The sequence below is a fragment of the Hyperolius riggenbachi genome, chromosome 7 (assembly GCF_040937935.1).
Source record: "Hyperolius riggenbachi isolate aHypRig1 chromosome 7, aHypRig1.pri, whole genome shotgun sequence".
NCBI lineage: Eukaryota > Metazoa > Chordata > Amphibia > Anura > Hyperoliidae > Hyperolius > Hyperolius riggenbachi.
Genome location: NC_090652.1, coordinates 42,881,739 through 42,896,310, shown reverse-complemented (window position 1 = coordinate 42,896,310; position 14,572 = coordinate 42,881,739). Strand labels below are relative to the sequence as shown.

Sequence of the window (14,572 nt, the reverse complement as noted above, 5' to 3'; positions counted from 1 at the left end):
AACAGTACCCGGATCCGGATATCCCCATGATATCCGCAGATATCCGGCATACAGCAAAATATCCGCATAGAGCTATCCGGAATTGGGCCCAACTATCTGGAATCCGAATCCGATCCAGAAAGCGTAAAAAAGTTTGGATATCCGGGTTACCCAGATATCCGGAATCCGGATGAGCAACCCTGCTCTTAAAGTGTGTATTCAAATATGATGTTACATAAAAATACTCAGTACCAGTGGTGCTCATCCGGATTCCGGATATCTGAACTACCCAGATACTCTGAACTTTTTCCACTATCCAAACTTTGAATAGCAATTCGGATATTTTTTTTAAATCCTAATTGACTATCCGAGCAAACTTGGATTTCCCATCTGAAATCCGAAATCCGGCCGGACAGTTAGTTCAGATATCCGAGCAAGAGCCAAAATCACCTTCAATGGTAAAAATCCCTTTCGAAGGAGAGAGAGAGAGAGAGAGAGAGAGAGACCTCCGAACGGGTTTTTTGCCATTTCAGGTCTCTTCCGGTGTTCTATCCGGATATCAGAATCCGGCCGGATGCTGAGGTTGAATATCCGATTGGAAATTTTAAACTCGGATATCCGACCCGGATCGGATAGAGGGGTATCCGGATCCGAATTGGATCCAGATAGTGAAAAGTGGTATCCGAGCAGCACTGCTCAGTACAATAAACCTTGGGTGAGTAACTTACCTAACGTTTATTGTACTGAGTATTTTTATGTAACATAATATTTGAATATGCACCTATGTTCAGTATAAGGGGAGAGTTAAAATGTTTTTATGTTTTTTATTATTACTGGATGAGTCTTTAATAAATTATATTTTCTCTATTACAAATAGTCAGTTCATGGCTATTTTTGATTATTACCTTATTTCAGAGTAGGACATACTATTCTTGTTTTTATTGATTTCTTAAACAGTCCTATAATGGGGTGTTATTAGCCTAAATTAATCTAGCTCTACACATAATTGTGTTTATAGCCGAGACTGTTTAACTATGCAGAATTCTTTCCGCCCCCAAGAGCATTATGGTAGACCGGATGTTATTTCTATTCCCTTTAGAACTCTCAGTAAACAAGCAGTCTGTGGAGATTACCAGACAGGACAAAAAATTTTGCCACCTGTGATCAATTATAATCAGAATCATTTATTTCGCTGAGTGTAAAAAAATAAATAAAAAAAAATACACACAACTGAATTCAAAATAAATTAAATAACCTTGCATGGGAGCAGACCCGCATTTACCTCACAGAAGCCTATAGGCACAGATGTCCTGGCGCCCTAGACTCCGCCCTCCATGAATCTACAAACCCCTGCCAAATTGAACCGCAAGTGTACTGGCTGTCCCAGCTGTCACTTCTCCCTTACTTTCCTTGCCTGTCATAGTATTAGGTAGCCAGAAGTGCGTACATCAAAAAAGGGCGTCGGGAAAAAAAGGCGCCGGGAAAAAAGGGCGCGTGGTGTAAACGTTAAACAGTATTATCGTGTATAGAAATATTGTGTAGAATTTCGTTTACAAATAGTGTTTTAAGAATTTATAAATCACTAAATAATGAGTATGAGATCGGCAATTCTTAAAACGTTAATCTTCCCTGTTTGTAAACTGAAACTTATATTTCCGTTTATTAAAAACCTTCCCTGTACCTATCCCTAACCCCTAGACCCCCTGTTGGTGCCTAAACCTAAGACCCCCCTGTTGGTGCCTAAACCTAAGACCCCCCTGTTGGTGCCTAAACCTAAGACCCCCCTGTTGGTGCCTAAACCTAAGACCCCCCAGTTGGTGCCTAAACCTAAGACCCCCCTGGTGGTGCCTAAACCTAAGACCCCCCAGTTGGTGCCTAAACCTAAGACCCCCCTGTTGGTGCCTAAACCTAAGACCCCCCTGGTGGTGCCTAAACCTAAGACCCCCCTGTTGGTGCCTAAACCTAAGACCCCCCAGTTGGTGCCTAAACCTAAGACCCCCCTGTTGGTGCCTAAACCTAAGACCCCCCTGGTGGTGCCTAAACCTAAGACCCCCTATGGATAATAATGTTTTACAGAGATTAATAAATAAAAAATGTAAATAAAAAAATGTAAATATTTTTTTTGGGTGGATAATAATGTTTTATAAATGTTTTAGAAATAGTGATTTAGTATCTTTATAAACGTTATTCGTCACGGGCTCATTTTGTAAAGTTAAATCACCACAAACATAGTTATAAATCCTTAAAAATCTCTGGGCGCCGTTTGTTAAAACGTTAATAATCTCCGGCGCCTTTTTTTCCCTGTTTGGCGCCCATTAAACGATATTTATAATGGGAGTTAATGGGGCGCCCTTTTTGTCCACTTGTCTCATGCGCCCAAATCTCCTGCTTCCGCCAGAAGTACCCTCAAAATTAAGTAGCTAGAGGTGCCCCCAAGTATTAGGTAGCTAGAGGTACCCTCAGTATTAAGTAGGTAGACTGAAGGGAGATCTCGTCAGTGGAATGCGGAGAGCAAGGTGAGTAACCCCTTATTTACACACTGCTCGGGATGCTGCAAGGAGGGAGGGAGGTGATCAGGGTGGGGAGTGAGCCGCCTTTCCATCATCAGGCGCCTGTAGGCACGCACCTACAGTGCCTTATGATAAATCTGGCACTGCATAGGAGGAATACGACGAAGGCTAAGACATAACTTTTAATTAATATATTAAAAAGTACTCAAGAGGACACTGACAAGTAGTGCTGCTAACATACAAAAATGTAAATAGTGAAGCAGTATGGAGGATAGAGCAATTTGGACTAATCCACTATATTGTCAATTGGGATAAGGCTAACATCTCACACTGCACAGTAAATACAAAACACCCCACTGTATACAACTCTACAAATTTTGAACCCTCAAAAAACGGGGTTCTTTATCAGGGGAACAAAGTGATATGTGCCAAAGGTGCCTAGTGCTAAGGTGCAAAGCTATCTACAAAACAGTACATTCACATATGATCACATTTCAGTAGGCCTGTCGGCTTAAGTAGCAGCTTTGGACACTTGTCAGTGTCATCTCGAGTACTTTTTAATATATTAATTAAAAATTATGATTTTGCTGAGTGTGACAGGTGACAGTGACAGGAATTGTTTTGCAGTACACACAGCATGGTAAAGAGAACACATTTAACAGACAGATATTAGGCTTAAGGATGTACAGACAAGTCACAACCGACTGTGCAAGGGTGCTTGAGTGACGGGAGAGGAAGTCTAGGGGACACTGCTTGTTTGGGAGCAAGAGTTCAGGTGAAGGACAGAAAAAGCCGTTCCTCTGCCTGATGGCCCTGGTGGGGATGGTGCTGAAGTGGTGGCCTGAGGGAAGACGACTTGAAGTGGTGCCGGCCAGGGTGTGATGGGTCATTCACTATCTTGTTTGCCCTGGACAACAGTCTGGAGGTGTACAAGAGCTGTGGGCAGAGGTCACCCTATGATTCTCTCCGCAGAGTTGATAACTCTTTGGTGTTAGAGCTTATCGCTTGTTGTTGCCACCACGTACCACACGATAATCAAGGAGCAGAGGATAGACTTGATGGTGGCCATATAGAAGCAAGTCATCAGTTCCTGCGGCATTCCAAACTATCTAAACTGTCACAGGAAGAACAACCTTTGCTGTGCTTTCTTTTGAGTTTTGATGGTGTTATCCCCCACTGTAAGCTATTGGTGATGGTGCTGCCCAGGAACTGCAAACCCTGGTGACCTCAGTGCCTTCAATGAAGACTGGGTTGAGTGTGTGGAGGGAGCCTTTTAAAGTCAACAACCAATTCAACAGTTTTTTTCTGCATTTAGTATCAGCTTGTGTTCCTTGCACCATTTGCAAATGCGCTCAATCTTGTTACGGTAGACTTGCTCGCTGTCTCCACCAATGAGGTCGATGATGATGGTGTTGTCTGCAAATTTGACAACCTTGACCGAGTAGGTGGATGAGGTACATTTGTTTGTGTACAGGAAAAACAGAATCAGAGACAGTACACACCCTTGCAAGGCACCCCTGGTGGTGATTCTTTCCTAAAAGGAGCAGTTGCCAAGTTTTACTAGTTGTGACCTGTTGGTGAGGAAGTCTTTAATCCAAGCACATAGAGTGAGGTCGAGCCCAAGTTGTACAAGGTTGGCATGTAGGATGACTAGGAAGAAGGTATTCAAGGCTGAACCGAAATCTAGGAATAGGATCCTTGCGTAGGTGTTTGGCCTGTCCATGTGTTCCATGATGTCAAGCTGGTGTTGATGGCATCATCTGTGGACCTGTTTGCCCTGTGGGCAAATTGGAGAGGGTCCAGGAGGGCATTAGTGGAGCGCATTAGATAGGTGAGAACCAGTCTCTCAAAGATTTTCATGATGGTGGGAGTGAGGGCAACAAGACTGTAGTTATTTAGATCAGCCAACCCTTGCTTTTTGAGGACTGGATTGATTGTTGACTTCTTGAGACAGGAGGGAACTTTGCCCTCTGCTAGTGATTTGTTAAAAATAGATTCAAATACAGGGGCCAGCTGGGTTTCACAGCTTCTTAGGCAGGATGATGACATGGTATCCGGGCCTGGGACTTTTCTGGGGTAGGTCTTCTGGAGTTACTTCAGGGCGTTGGCCTCCAGGACCACTACTGGCGTAGAGGGGGCTTGGGCAGGCTGGGTGGATGGAGTGGCCTGTGGTTTGGTTGCCTTGGCCCCAGGAAGGATGGAATTGCTCTCAGATCTGCAGTAGAACTTGTTCAGTTCCTCAGCAAGTTCCATGCTAAATGGAGTATGGAGGGCTTTAAAGTTCATGGTTGCTCTGAGACCCTTCAAGACTTCTCTTGGGCTGTTGGACTGGAGGCTGAGACTTAACTGTTGTGCTTTGCTGCTCTTAATTCCTGATTGAGTGTGTTTCTGGCATCTCTGAGCTCCTCTGGGGTGCTGGATTTGTGAGGTACTTCTTTGATTTTCCAGAGTCAGCGCAGCTTGCCATTAAACCAAGGTTTGTTATTTGGGAAGACTCTAAAGCAGTGTTCCCCAACCCTGTCCTTAAGGCCCACCAACAGTGCATATCGTGTGGAAATCCACAGAGGTAGCTAATCAGCTTTGCTGAGACACTAATTACCTCACCTGTACATGTTTGTGGTTTTCTGCAAAACATGTACTGTTGGTGGGCCTTGCGGAAAGGTCTGGGGAACTGTCCTCTAAAGGTCTTTGTGGGTATGCAGGAATCCTCACAGAAGTGGATATAGGAGGTGACATTCTCAGTCCATTCTCCAGACCAGAGGCCTCCAGGGCTGACCAGTTGGTGCAGTTGAGGCAGACCTGAAGTTGTAGCTTAGCCTTTTCTAACCATAATTTGGTGGTTCTGAGGGTGGGCTTAGTGGTCTCGAGGTGCCTTCTGTAGGAGGGGATCAGGTAAATTAGGCAGTGATCCAAGTTACCCAGGGCAGCCCGATGAGTGGCCTTGTATGCTTCCTTGAGCACAGTGTAACAGTGTTCCAGGGTAGACTCGTTTCTGGTGGGACAAGTAATATATTGTCTGTAGCGTGGAAGCTCCAGATGAAGCTTAACTATATTGAAGTCACCTAGGATGATGAAGAGGGAGTCTGGGAGGGCTGTCTCCCACCGTTGGATGGTGTACCAGGCAGAAATGATAAAGAAGCAGACACCTCCCCATTTCTTTTTTCCAGAGAGAGAGTGGTCTCGATCGGCTCAGAGGTAGAGATGGCCCGAACGGTTCGCCGTTTCTAATTTTCAAAGTTTGTCTCCCCATTGAAGTCTATTGCGGTTCGCGAAAGTTCATGCTAACCGAACCTTCCACGGAAAATCGGAGGTTTGGGCCATCTCTACTCAGAGGAGGTTGTATCCTGGAAGAAGAAGGAAGTTGTCTGGGATTTCAACATTCAACCAGGTCTCAGTAAAGCAGAGGATTGGGGTGTTTCTGCTAACTGGGATTTTGCTGCTGAGTAGAATTAGTCCAGCTTGTTCGGGAGAGTGGACATTTGCCAGGAGGATAGGAAGGGGGGGGGGGGGTGTTATGGAGGCCCTTTCTTATGAGTCTCACTACTGCTCCCACCCTTCTCCCTCTATGGAGGTGTTTCCTGGGGTACCACTTGTCCCTACTGATGAGGTGTTTAATGTGGAGCCAGATTGTGTCCAGCAGGGGTGGTGCAGTAGCTGTAGCAATGCATTCATGTGCCTCCCATTTTAGGAGCTCAGCTGGGGGATAATGCGCTTCACTGGCGGGTGGAGAGGCATCCACAGGACCATGGTGCCATTGCAGCAAGAATATGAAGGTGGCCAGTACATGCATGCTAGGTTTAGAATGAGTGCTGACTGAGTGCAGCCAGTTCACCAGAGTGAAGCAGAGCAGTGGTAGTTAAGAAAAATGGCACAGCTGAGTTCCAGGATCATGAAGAGAGCAGGGGGCACATTGTTAGATAAAATAATGCAAAGTCCATGGGGGGCATAAGATCTCTGGTAAGAGAAGTAAGAAATCAGGTCTTCAGCAACAGCATCAGTGCAATGCAGGCTTTTCTAACAATTGTGCAGACCTCTGGAGAGACTGGGGTTCTGAATGTCCAGCGGGAAGCGGAGATAGAGCCGGGAGCGGGATGTTTTAAGTATTAATTGCGGTGAGGATTTTACAATGGGCAAAAATAACTAATTATTAACATATAGGGGAAAAAAAGCATTGTTATTTTCACTACAGTTCCTCTTTAAAGGATTTATTTTGCATCTGCTAATGAAGGAACTTCTACACAAGCAAAACAAGATCTGCAACTAATGGATGCATTTACTATACATGTTACATAGTTTGCATAAGTGGTGTTATACACTCAAAGCATACAGTATGTTGCTTGTGTAACAAGCATGACACAAATGACATGCAGTGTGTAATGCAAGCGATGTATGCATTGTGTGTTTAGTATGATTTATGCAAGCTGCCTTTTCTATGTTTTGGTAACTTGCATAATGCCCATGCCCAGTAAAATTGATAGCACACCTACATTTTACCATTATTTAGTGAACACACTCTTAAGGTTCTGCACAGGAGCAAGGTTGTAGCAATGCCCAGAGTTTGGCTTCAAGAATACACTACTCAAAGAAACTTTAGTGTGGAGTTTCTAATCTCTTACTCAGTAAGCAGTGATCAGGTGCGATATTTGCTTGTAATCTGTTGTAAAAGGATACTTTAATTTTTCCAGAGCATCCTGATCGATGGCGTTTTTGCAGTTATATACCAGAACACTGCTCAGTAGGATTGCCAGACAAAAAAGCCAACTGTCATTTTTATTGTCCCCCTAAAAAAAAGAAAAAATATATACAATTTCAAGAGAAACTCTGACCAAGAATTGAACTTTATCCCAATCAGTAGCTGATACCCCCTTTTACATGAGAAATCTATTCCTTTTCACAAACAGACCATCAGGAGGCGCTTTATGGCTGATATTGTGGTGAAACCCCTCCCACAAAGAAATTCTGAGTACGTACTCTTGGCAGTTTCCTGTCGGTAAACCCTATTGCATTGTGGGAAATAGCTGTTTACAGCTGTTTCCAACTGCCAAAACAGCAAGCAGCAGCTACATTATTTGCCAGCAGTAAAAATGTCACCATGTAATAAATGTCAGAATATAAATCAGGGATGTAAAAGATTTGACAATGGGCAAACACTGACTAAATAATTTATACATAATTATTGTAAAAATGAAGCACTTTTTTTATTACATTATTTTCACTGGAGTTCCTCTTTTAACTGAAATAGTAAATATTGTTTGCACATTTCAGTGTCAGTTATCATGTGTGCATGCAGGGAGAGTGTGTTTAAGCACGTGCATGCACTGAAATGCATTTCCTTTGCTTATAAAAGTCATGAGCAATCAGCAGTCAATGTAAGCATGGGTTAACCAGCCCTGAGTATGCCTCGTTTCTTGACTTCCACTTCCTAGTTATTGTCTTATTGCTGTGATCCCAGTCTGTGACTTTGATTTAGCCAGCTTTTCATCTGCCCTGTTGACTTGAAACCTTGACTCTCTTGGTTATCTGCCTACCCCAACTAAGGCATGTTACTTTGACTTCATTAAGTTTGCTGCTAGCCCTGGCCTTAGCTTTCCTTATTAACTCAGCATCCAAATTCAATATTGCATCTCCTCTTGTTCTCCTTGATCACTGGTTGGGCAATCCCAGGGGCATGGCTTGGTGGTCACCAAGTAGCAAAGTAATTGGTCACTCACTAGGGGTGGTGACCCATCTTCTTTGCCAGGGTTGATCTGCTGAGGAGTAGTGGCTATGCCATGGAAGAGCTAACATCTACCACCAGTAACTGGGTTAACAGAGCCTGCTCTTGAAATCTCTATAACAGACATATTTGTACTGCCCAAATGATGGTCAGCTTTTAAAAAGGTAGTATTGTTGTTAGTTAAAGGAAATAGTGGAATTCATGAGGCATTGCTTGCCACTTCATTTCCCTCAACAGATAAGTTGTCTCATTTTAAGTTCTTACCTTCCCTACATCACCCAGACCTTCTGTGTCCAAAATAACTATCATATGGTCCTTCTTAATAGGATGAGGCCTGCACATCATCCAGATGCCTTTAGTTGCAGCTTCTACAGCACAGCCCAGGTCAAAACCTAAAGGTATGAAATAAGTTAAGTAAAACACCCACTGGAAAATGCAGTAAATGTTTTATAGCTTTAGAATAATTGGCTACTCACCTTTTTTACCTCCAGCCAACTTGTTCATCAAATAGGACTTCCCTGTCCGATAACGACCAACAATGGCCACCACCACTACTGGCTGATTAATCTTGGAGAGGATACTGATAGCTTTGGGATTAGCTTCAAAAGTTCCTTTGTTTTCAATCAGACACACTGGTGTATTCAGGTCTGAAGTGTCTGAATATTAAAAATATTAAATAAGAGAAATCTGCTAAACAGTCAAGAGTTTGATTACAATCTCTGTGTTTCACATTACTGTGATTTTATTTGTTATTTATCATATGATACTATAATGGTGCATATTTAGGGTTGCCTTCCTCTATGTTATGTGTACTGTATATACTCGAGTATAAGTCTAGAAATGTAGGCCTGATTCACTTTATAAAATTATGGGGTCCACTTATACACGATTTACAGGCAACACTGAGCACACTGAGTTATGTGTGTACTAATAGTGACATTGCCATTTGCAGCAGTTTACCCAGTGGTAAGTGATACTTTGAGGAAAGGAAATGCCAAGACAACTGTTGTGGCCAGGACTTTCAGACCTGTGTTAACAAGGAAAGGGGCGGGGGGAAATACTTGGCTGCATAAAAGGGAGTGAACAATTGCAGCACTTGGGGCCTGGAGGAGGTATTGGATAAGGCACAAGAGGGGTTAATGGCTGCAATACTGTATGCCATGCACTCATTGACCCCTCCTGAGCCCCAAGTACAGCCATTAACTTTGCTGGGTAGACTTATACTTGTGTCAATAAAAAACTTCTGGCTTAAGAGGGTTGAATATTGGAGTCAACTTATACACAAGGTTGACTTGTATTCGAGTATATACGGTAGTTCAGTGTTGCAAAACAAATAATCCATTATTTTTTTTTAGCAAAACAATATAGTTGATGACTAACTGCAGTAGTTTATTGCCAGTTGTATAGGCCATCTAAACTGAAAATTAAACAAAGCAAATACTTATAGCAATTAAAGCGGAATATAACCCTGCATTTCAACCTTGCTCTAAAATATTATTTACAGCATATTATATGCAAAAAGCAATTTTTTTTTTTACTAGACCAGCATTGGAAGGGTTAAACACAGAGGTTTAAAGTTCCGTGGAGAGATATGCAGAAGTTCAGATAGATACATTCTATTTAGTTGAATGTATTTATTGATAAATGTTACACACTTTTTGGCTGTCCTCCAAGCTCCTTCTCAGTCAGAGAGATGAGTCACATTCAACACTTAGATACATTTATGAAAACAAAATGTATCTATGTCAGCTTCGGATGCGTCTGCAGAAATCTCCAGGAACTTTAAAGGCCTGTGTAACCCTTCCAATGCTGGTCTAGTAAAAAAAAAATGCTGGTATGCTGGATGCATATAATATACTGTAAATAATTTTTTAGAGCAAAGTTGAAATGCAGGGTTATATTCCGCTTTAAGATGATACAGTGGGATGCGAAAGTTTGAGCAACCTTGTTACTTGTCATGATTTTCCTGTATACATCGTTGGTTGTTACGATAAAAAATGTCAGTTAAATATAACATACTAGCCGACCCGCGGCGTAGCATACACCTCATAATTATGAATGCCGGTCCTACACTTGCCGCCGAGCTGGAGGGGGTAGTGGGCAGGAAGGGGGTATTGGGCAGAGTGGCAGGGAGGGGGGTCAGACCCCCCCTCCCTCACCTGAGTCCCCCATCTGCGCGCCCCCTCTAGCTTAAGTTCAGCAGCAGGCGCCGCTATTAGTAGGAGGCAGCGGGCGGGGACGACTCACCTCTTCCGCGTTCCAGCGTGAGTTACACTGTCGTCACTTCCTGCAATGCCGCCCACTGTATTGTAAGTGGACGGCATTGCAGGAAGTGAGGACAGTGGAACTCACGCTGGAACGCAGAAGAGGTGAGTCATCCCCGCCCGCTGCCTCCTACTAATAGCAGTGTCTGCTGCTGAACTTAAGCTAAGGAAAACAAAAGTTTGCTTTCTCAAAACAGAAAGAATTTGTGATAATTCAGGTTGGAGTGAGCTTGAGATGTCTCCCAGTGCATCACTGCTGAATATATGCAAATTAACCATTGTTGCCCTAAGAAGCTAAACACACCTCCAGAACCGCTGGAATGCAATGATGTATCAGCTTGTTAATTTGTACAGAGCCATAATAATCCAACATGCATACAGACTGTTTCAGATTGTTTGATCCTCATCAGTGCATGGCATGGATTAATTTGGCTCTATGGATTAGGGCTAGTAACACCGAAGGGTACAGACTAACCAGCGAGCTCATGGTGAACCAGGACTCATTGGAGTGTGTGAGGAGCTACAATAGTTCTAAAAGGAAAACAAAAGTTGAGAATTTGCGTTGTACTTGTTCCTCTGCATGGATGCCTTAGTGGATTTTGAACAGTGTTTAGAGTCGTTGTGTTGTTGAGAGATCCAGCCCGGGATTTGTTCTCCAAATCTGCTGATACTGAGTGGCATCCATGTGTCCTCCAACTTTGACAAGATTCCCAGTCCCTGCACTGGTCACACAGCCCCACAACATCATGGAACCACCACCATATTTTACTGTAGGCAGCAGGTGGTTTTCTTGGAATGCTGTGTTGTGTTTCCTCCATGCATAACACACCTTGTTATGTCCAAATAACTCAATTTTAGTTTCATCAGACCACAGCACCTTATTCCAAAATGAAGCTGGATTGTCCAAATGTGGGGGGTGGAGAAAAGGCTTCCTCTGTATCACACTCGCATACAGCATCTCCTTGTGTAAAGTGCGCAGCATGGTTGAACGATGCACAGTGACTCCATCTGCAGCAACATGATGTTGTAGGTCTTTGGTGCTGGTCTGTGGGTTGATTCTGACTGTTCTCACCATTTGTCGCCAGGCTTGCTCGAATACCGTCTTTTACAATTCGCGTGATCTCAAATTTGGGTTTCCGGAAATTCGGATTCGGTCGTAATCACGACCACGCAAACCAATTTGAATTTGCATTCACCTCGTGATTACGCATGGAATCCAGGATCCCGAGTCGTAATCACGAATGGCCTTTAAATTGCTTTAAAAACTTCTTTTATGGTTAATGATGCATACAGCATCATGTTTTTTTTTTTTAAAGACGCAATTAATTATGTGTGGTGGTAGAATAAAAAAAAAATGATGAAAAACATTTGTTTTCTGTATTTGTTTGTCTATTCTTCTTTACCATCTTCTTCTTCTTTTTTTATTTTTTCTGCCACAGCATAGCTAAATTTAAGGCATAATAGCTAGCGGCGCATGGCAGCAGCACCATATTCTGTGGACCCTGGCGGTGGGAGCACAGACAGTAGGAGATTAAATGCTGCAGGAGGAGGAGTAGTAACGTGTGTAGCAGGCATATAGTAGGGAGAAATTAAGCAGCAGAATAGTCATTTGGACATCGATGGGGAACAATAAGTTGGTTCAATTCTTTTTTTTTTTTCCTCGGAGATGTGGAGGAAAGATTACTAAAGGAGAGGGGTACCAACCTTTAAGAACAGGGTCAGGGAGGCAGGAATCTTAACCTTTTTTCTTTTTTCTTCTATTTCTTTCTTTTCTTTTTATATTCACTTTCTTTGGTGTCTGCTCCATATCTTGATTCTTTTTCTTTGTATGGTGTTCCTGATGGTTCTATCCCCCTCCCCCCCTTCTTCTGCCACGTCCCTGCGGGAGAGCTTGGTATTATTAGTGGTATATGGTAGAGCCCGGCCCCTGGTATAAGGGGAGGGTACAGTGGAGAAGGGCCAAGCGTAGGGGGTGGTGGGCGGTGGGTGGAGTGGGGAGGGAACGCTGATGGAGATCGGGGGTTCAACCCCGGATGGGAGAGGTAATTGGATTAATGGAGCTAACATATTTAGGTGTTTGTAATCTAATTGTACTGTAAAATTCTATAAACTCTTGATAAAATAAAGAATATAAAAAAAAAAGAAATTAAGCAGCAGGAGGTTCAAGACAGCAGTCGTGAAGCCCACATTGTGTCCAATACACAACTGGGACAGCACAGTTTTCAACCCAGACACCTCAGAATTTTTTTTTATTTTTTTTTTTTTACACAAGAACAGTAGAAGCTATTTTGATGGTGTAATAGCTAGTGGAACATGGCAGCAGAGCATAATTCTGTAGAACCTGTCGGTGGGAGCACAGACAGGAGGTAAAAGCAGCAGGAGGAGGAGGAGTAGTAGCGTGGCCATGGCACCTAGCAGTGGTACCACAGCTGAAATTAAGCTGCAGGAGGTTCCAGACAGCAGTCGTGAAGCCCACATTGTGTCCAATACACAACTGGGACAGCACAGTTTTCAACCCAGACACCTCAGAATTTTTTTTCACCACAATAAAGTAGCTATTGTAGTGGCGTAATAGCAAGTGGTGCATGGCAGCAGAGCAGAATTCTGTGGACCCTGACGGTGGGAGCACAGGAGGTAAAAGCAGTAGGAGGAGGAATAGTAACGTGTGGCAGCAGGTAATATAATAGGCCATGACACCTAGCGGTGGTACCACGGCTGAAATTAAGAAGCAGCAGGAGGTACCAGACAGCAGTCATGAAGCCCACATTGTGTCCAATACACAACTGGGACAGCACAGTTTGCAACCCAGACACCTCAGATTTTTTTTTTACAACAATAAAGTAGGTATTGTAGTGGCATAATAGTTAGTGGCGCATGGCAGCAGAGCTTAATTCTGTGGACCCTGGTGGTGGGAGCACAGACAGGAGGTAAAAGCAGCAGGAGGAGGAGTAGTAACATGTGGCAGCAGGCAATATAATAGGCCATGACACCTAGCGTTGGTACCACGGACGAAATTAGGAAGCAGCAAGAGGTTCCAGACAGCAGTTGTGAAGCCCACATTGTGTCCAATACATAACTGGGACAGCACAGTTTGCAACCCAGACACATCAGAATTTTTTCTTTTACAACAATAAAGTAGCTATTGTAGTGGCGTAATAGTTTTTGGCGCATGGCAGCAGAGCTTAATTCTGTGGACCCTGGCGGTGGGAGCACAGACAGGAGGTAAAAGCAGCAGCAGCAGGAAGAGGAGGAGGAGGAATAGTAGTAACATGTGGAGCAGGTAATATAATAGGCCATGACACCTAGTGGTGGTACCACAGCACAAACAAAAATAAACAACTGTGAGGTTCCAGGAAGTGTTTGTACAGCCACAGTTGGGTTCTCCCCACAACTCGGACAGCACAGTTGGCATCCTAGACACCTCAGAATTGTTTTTATTTTTTGTTTAAACAAGAACAGTAGTAGCTATTTTGGTGGAGTAAAAGCTAGTGGCTGCAGCGCATAATTGAGTGGACCCTGGTGGCGGGAACACAGACAGCAGGAAGTTAAATGCAGAAGCAGCAGGAGTAGTAACATACACGGCAGCAGGAAGCATAGGCCATGGCACCTAGCGGTGGTACCACAACACCTAAAAAAACCAGGCCAAATTAGCAGGAGACTGAAGGTTGGTGTACAAAAAAAAAAAACATTTCCAGCCACCTCATGTTCCCCTGTCGCTGACAACAGGGGCCAGGAATGTGCCTTCAATCCAGGCCTGGTTGATCTTCAGGAAGGTGAGTCTGTCAACAGACTCTGTCTGGGGACAGACGAGAGCACTTCTCGGTGACCCCGTCATGGCCGCACTGAAGCACCTCTCGGAAAGCACGCTGGAAGGGGAGCAAGACAGGATTTCCATGGTGTACTGCACCAGCTCACTCTAGATCTCCAAGCGCTTGACCCAGTACTCTATGTGGTCCACAGGGTCCTCAGTGTAGAACCCGCCACTGAAGGACCCCTTGTTGTCTGCCACCATCCGGGTCAGGCGCTGGCTCTGACTTTGAGAGGAGGATGCTGGTGCAGGCACCTCCTCTCTCGGCAGCTCTACCGTTTTGTAGAGTGCCTTA

At 43.9% G+C, this 14,572-nt stretch overlaps 1 protein-coding gene across 1 annotated transcript in view; it reads right to left on the bottom strand.

Annotated features, from left to right (window-relative positions):
* The window catches only part of LOC137525992 (guanylate-binding protein 3-like), a 199,690-nt gene that overhangs the window by 16,296 nt on the left and 168,822 nt on the right, over positions 1-14,572 (bottom strand). The window contains exons 5-7 of the mRNA XM_068247202.1: positions 8,682-8,861; positions 8,470-8,597; positions 7,161-7,270 (exon numbers count right to left, since the gene is read on the bottom strand). Coding sequence (XP_068103303.1) covers positions 7,161-7,270; positions 8,470-8,597; positions 8,682-8,861 — 418 coding nt within the window. The remainder of the gene's footprint in view (positions 1-7,160; positions 7,271-8,469; positions 8,598-8,681; positions 8,862-14,572) is intronic.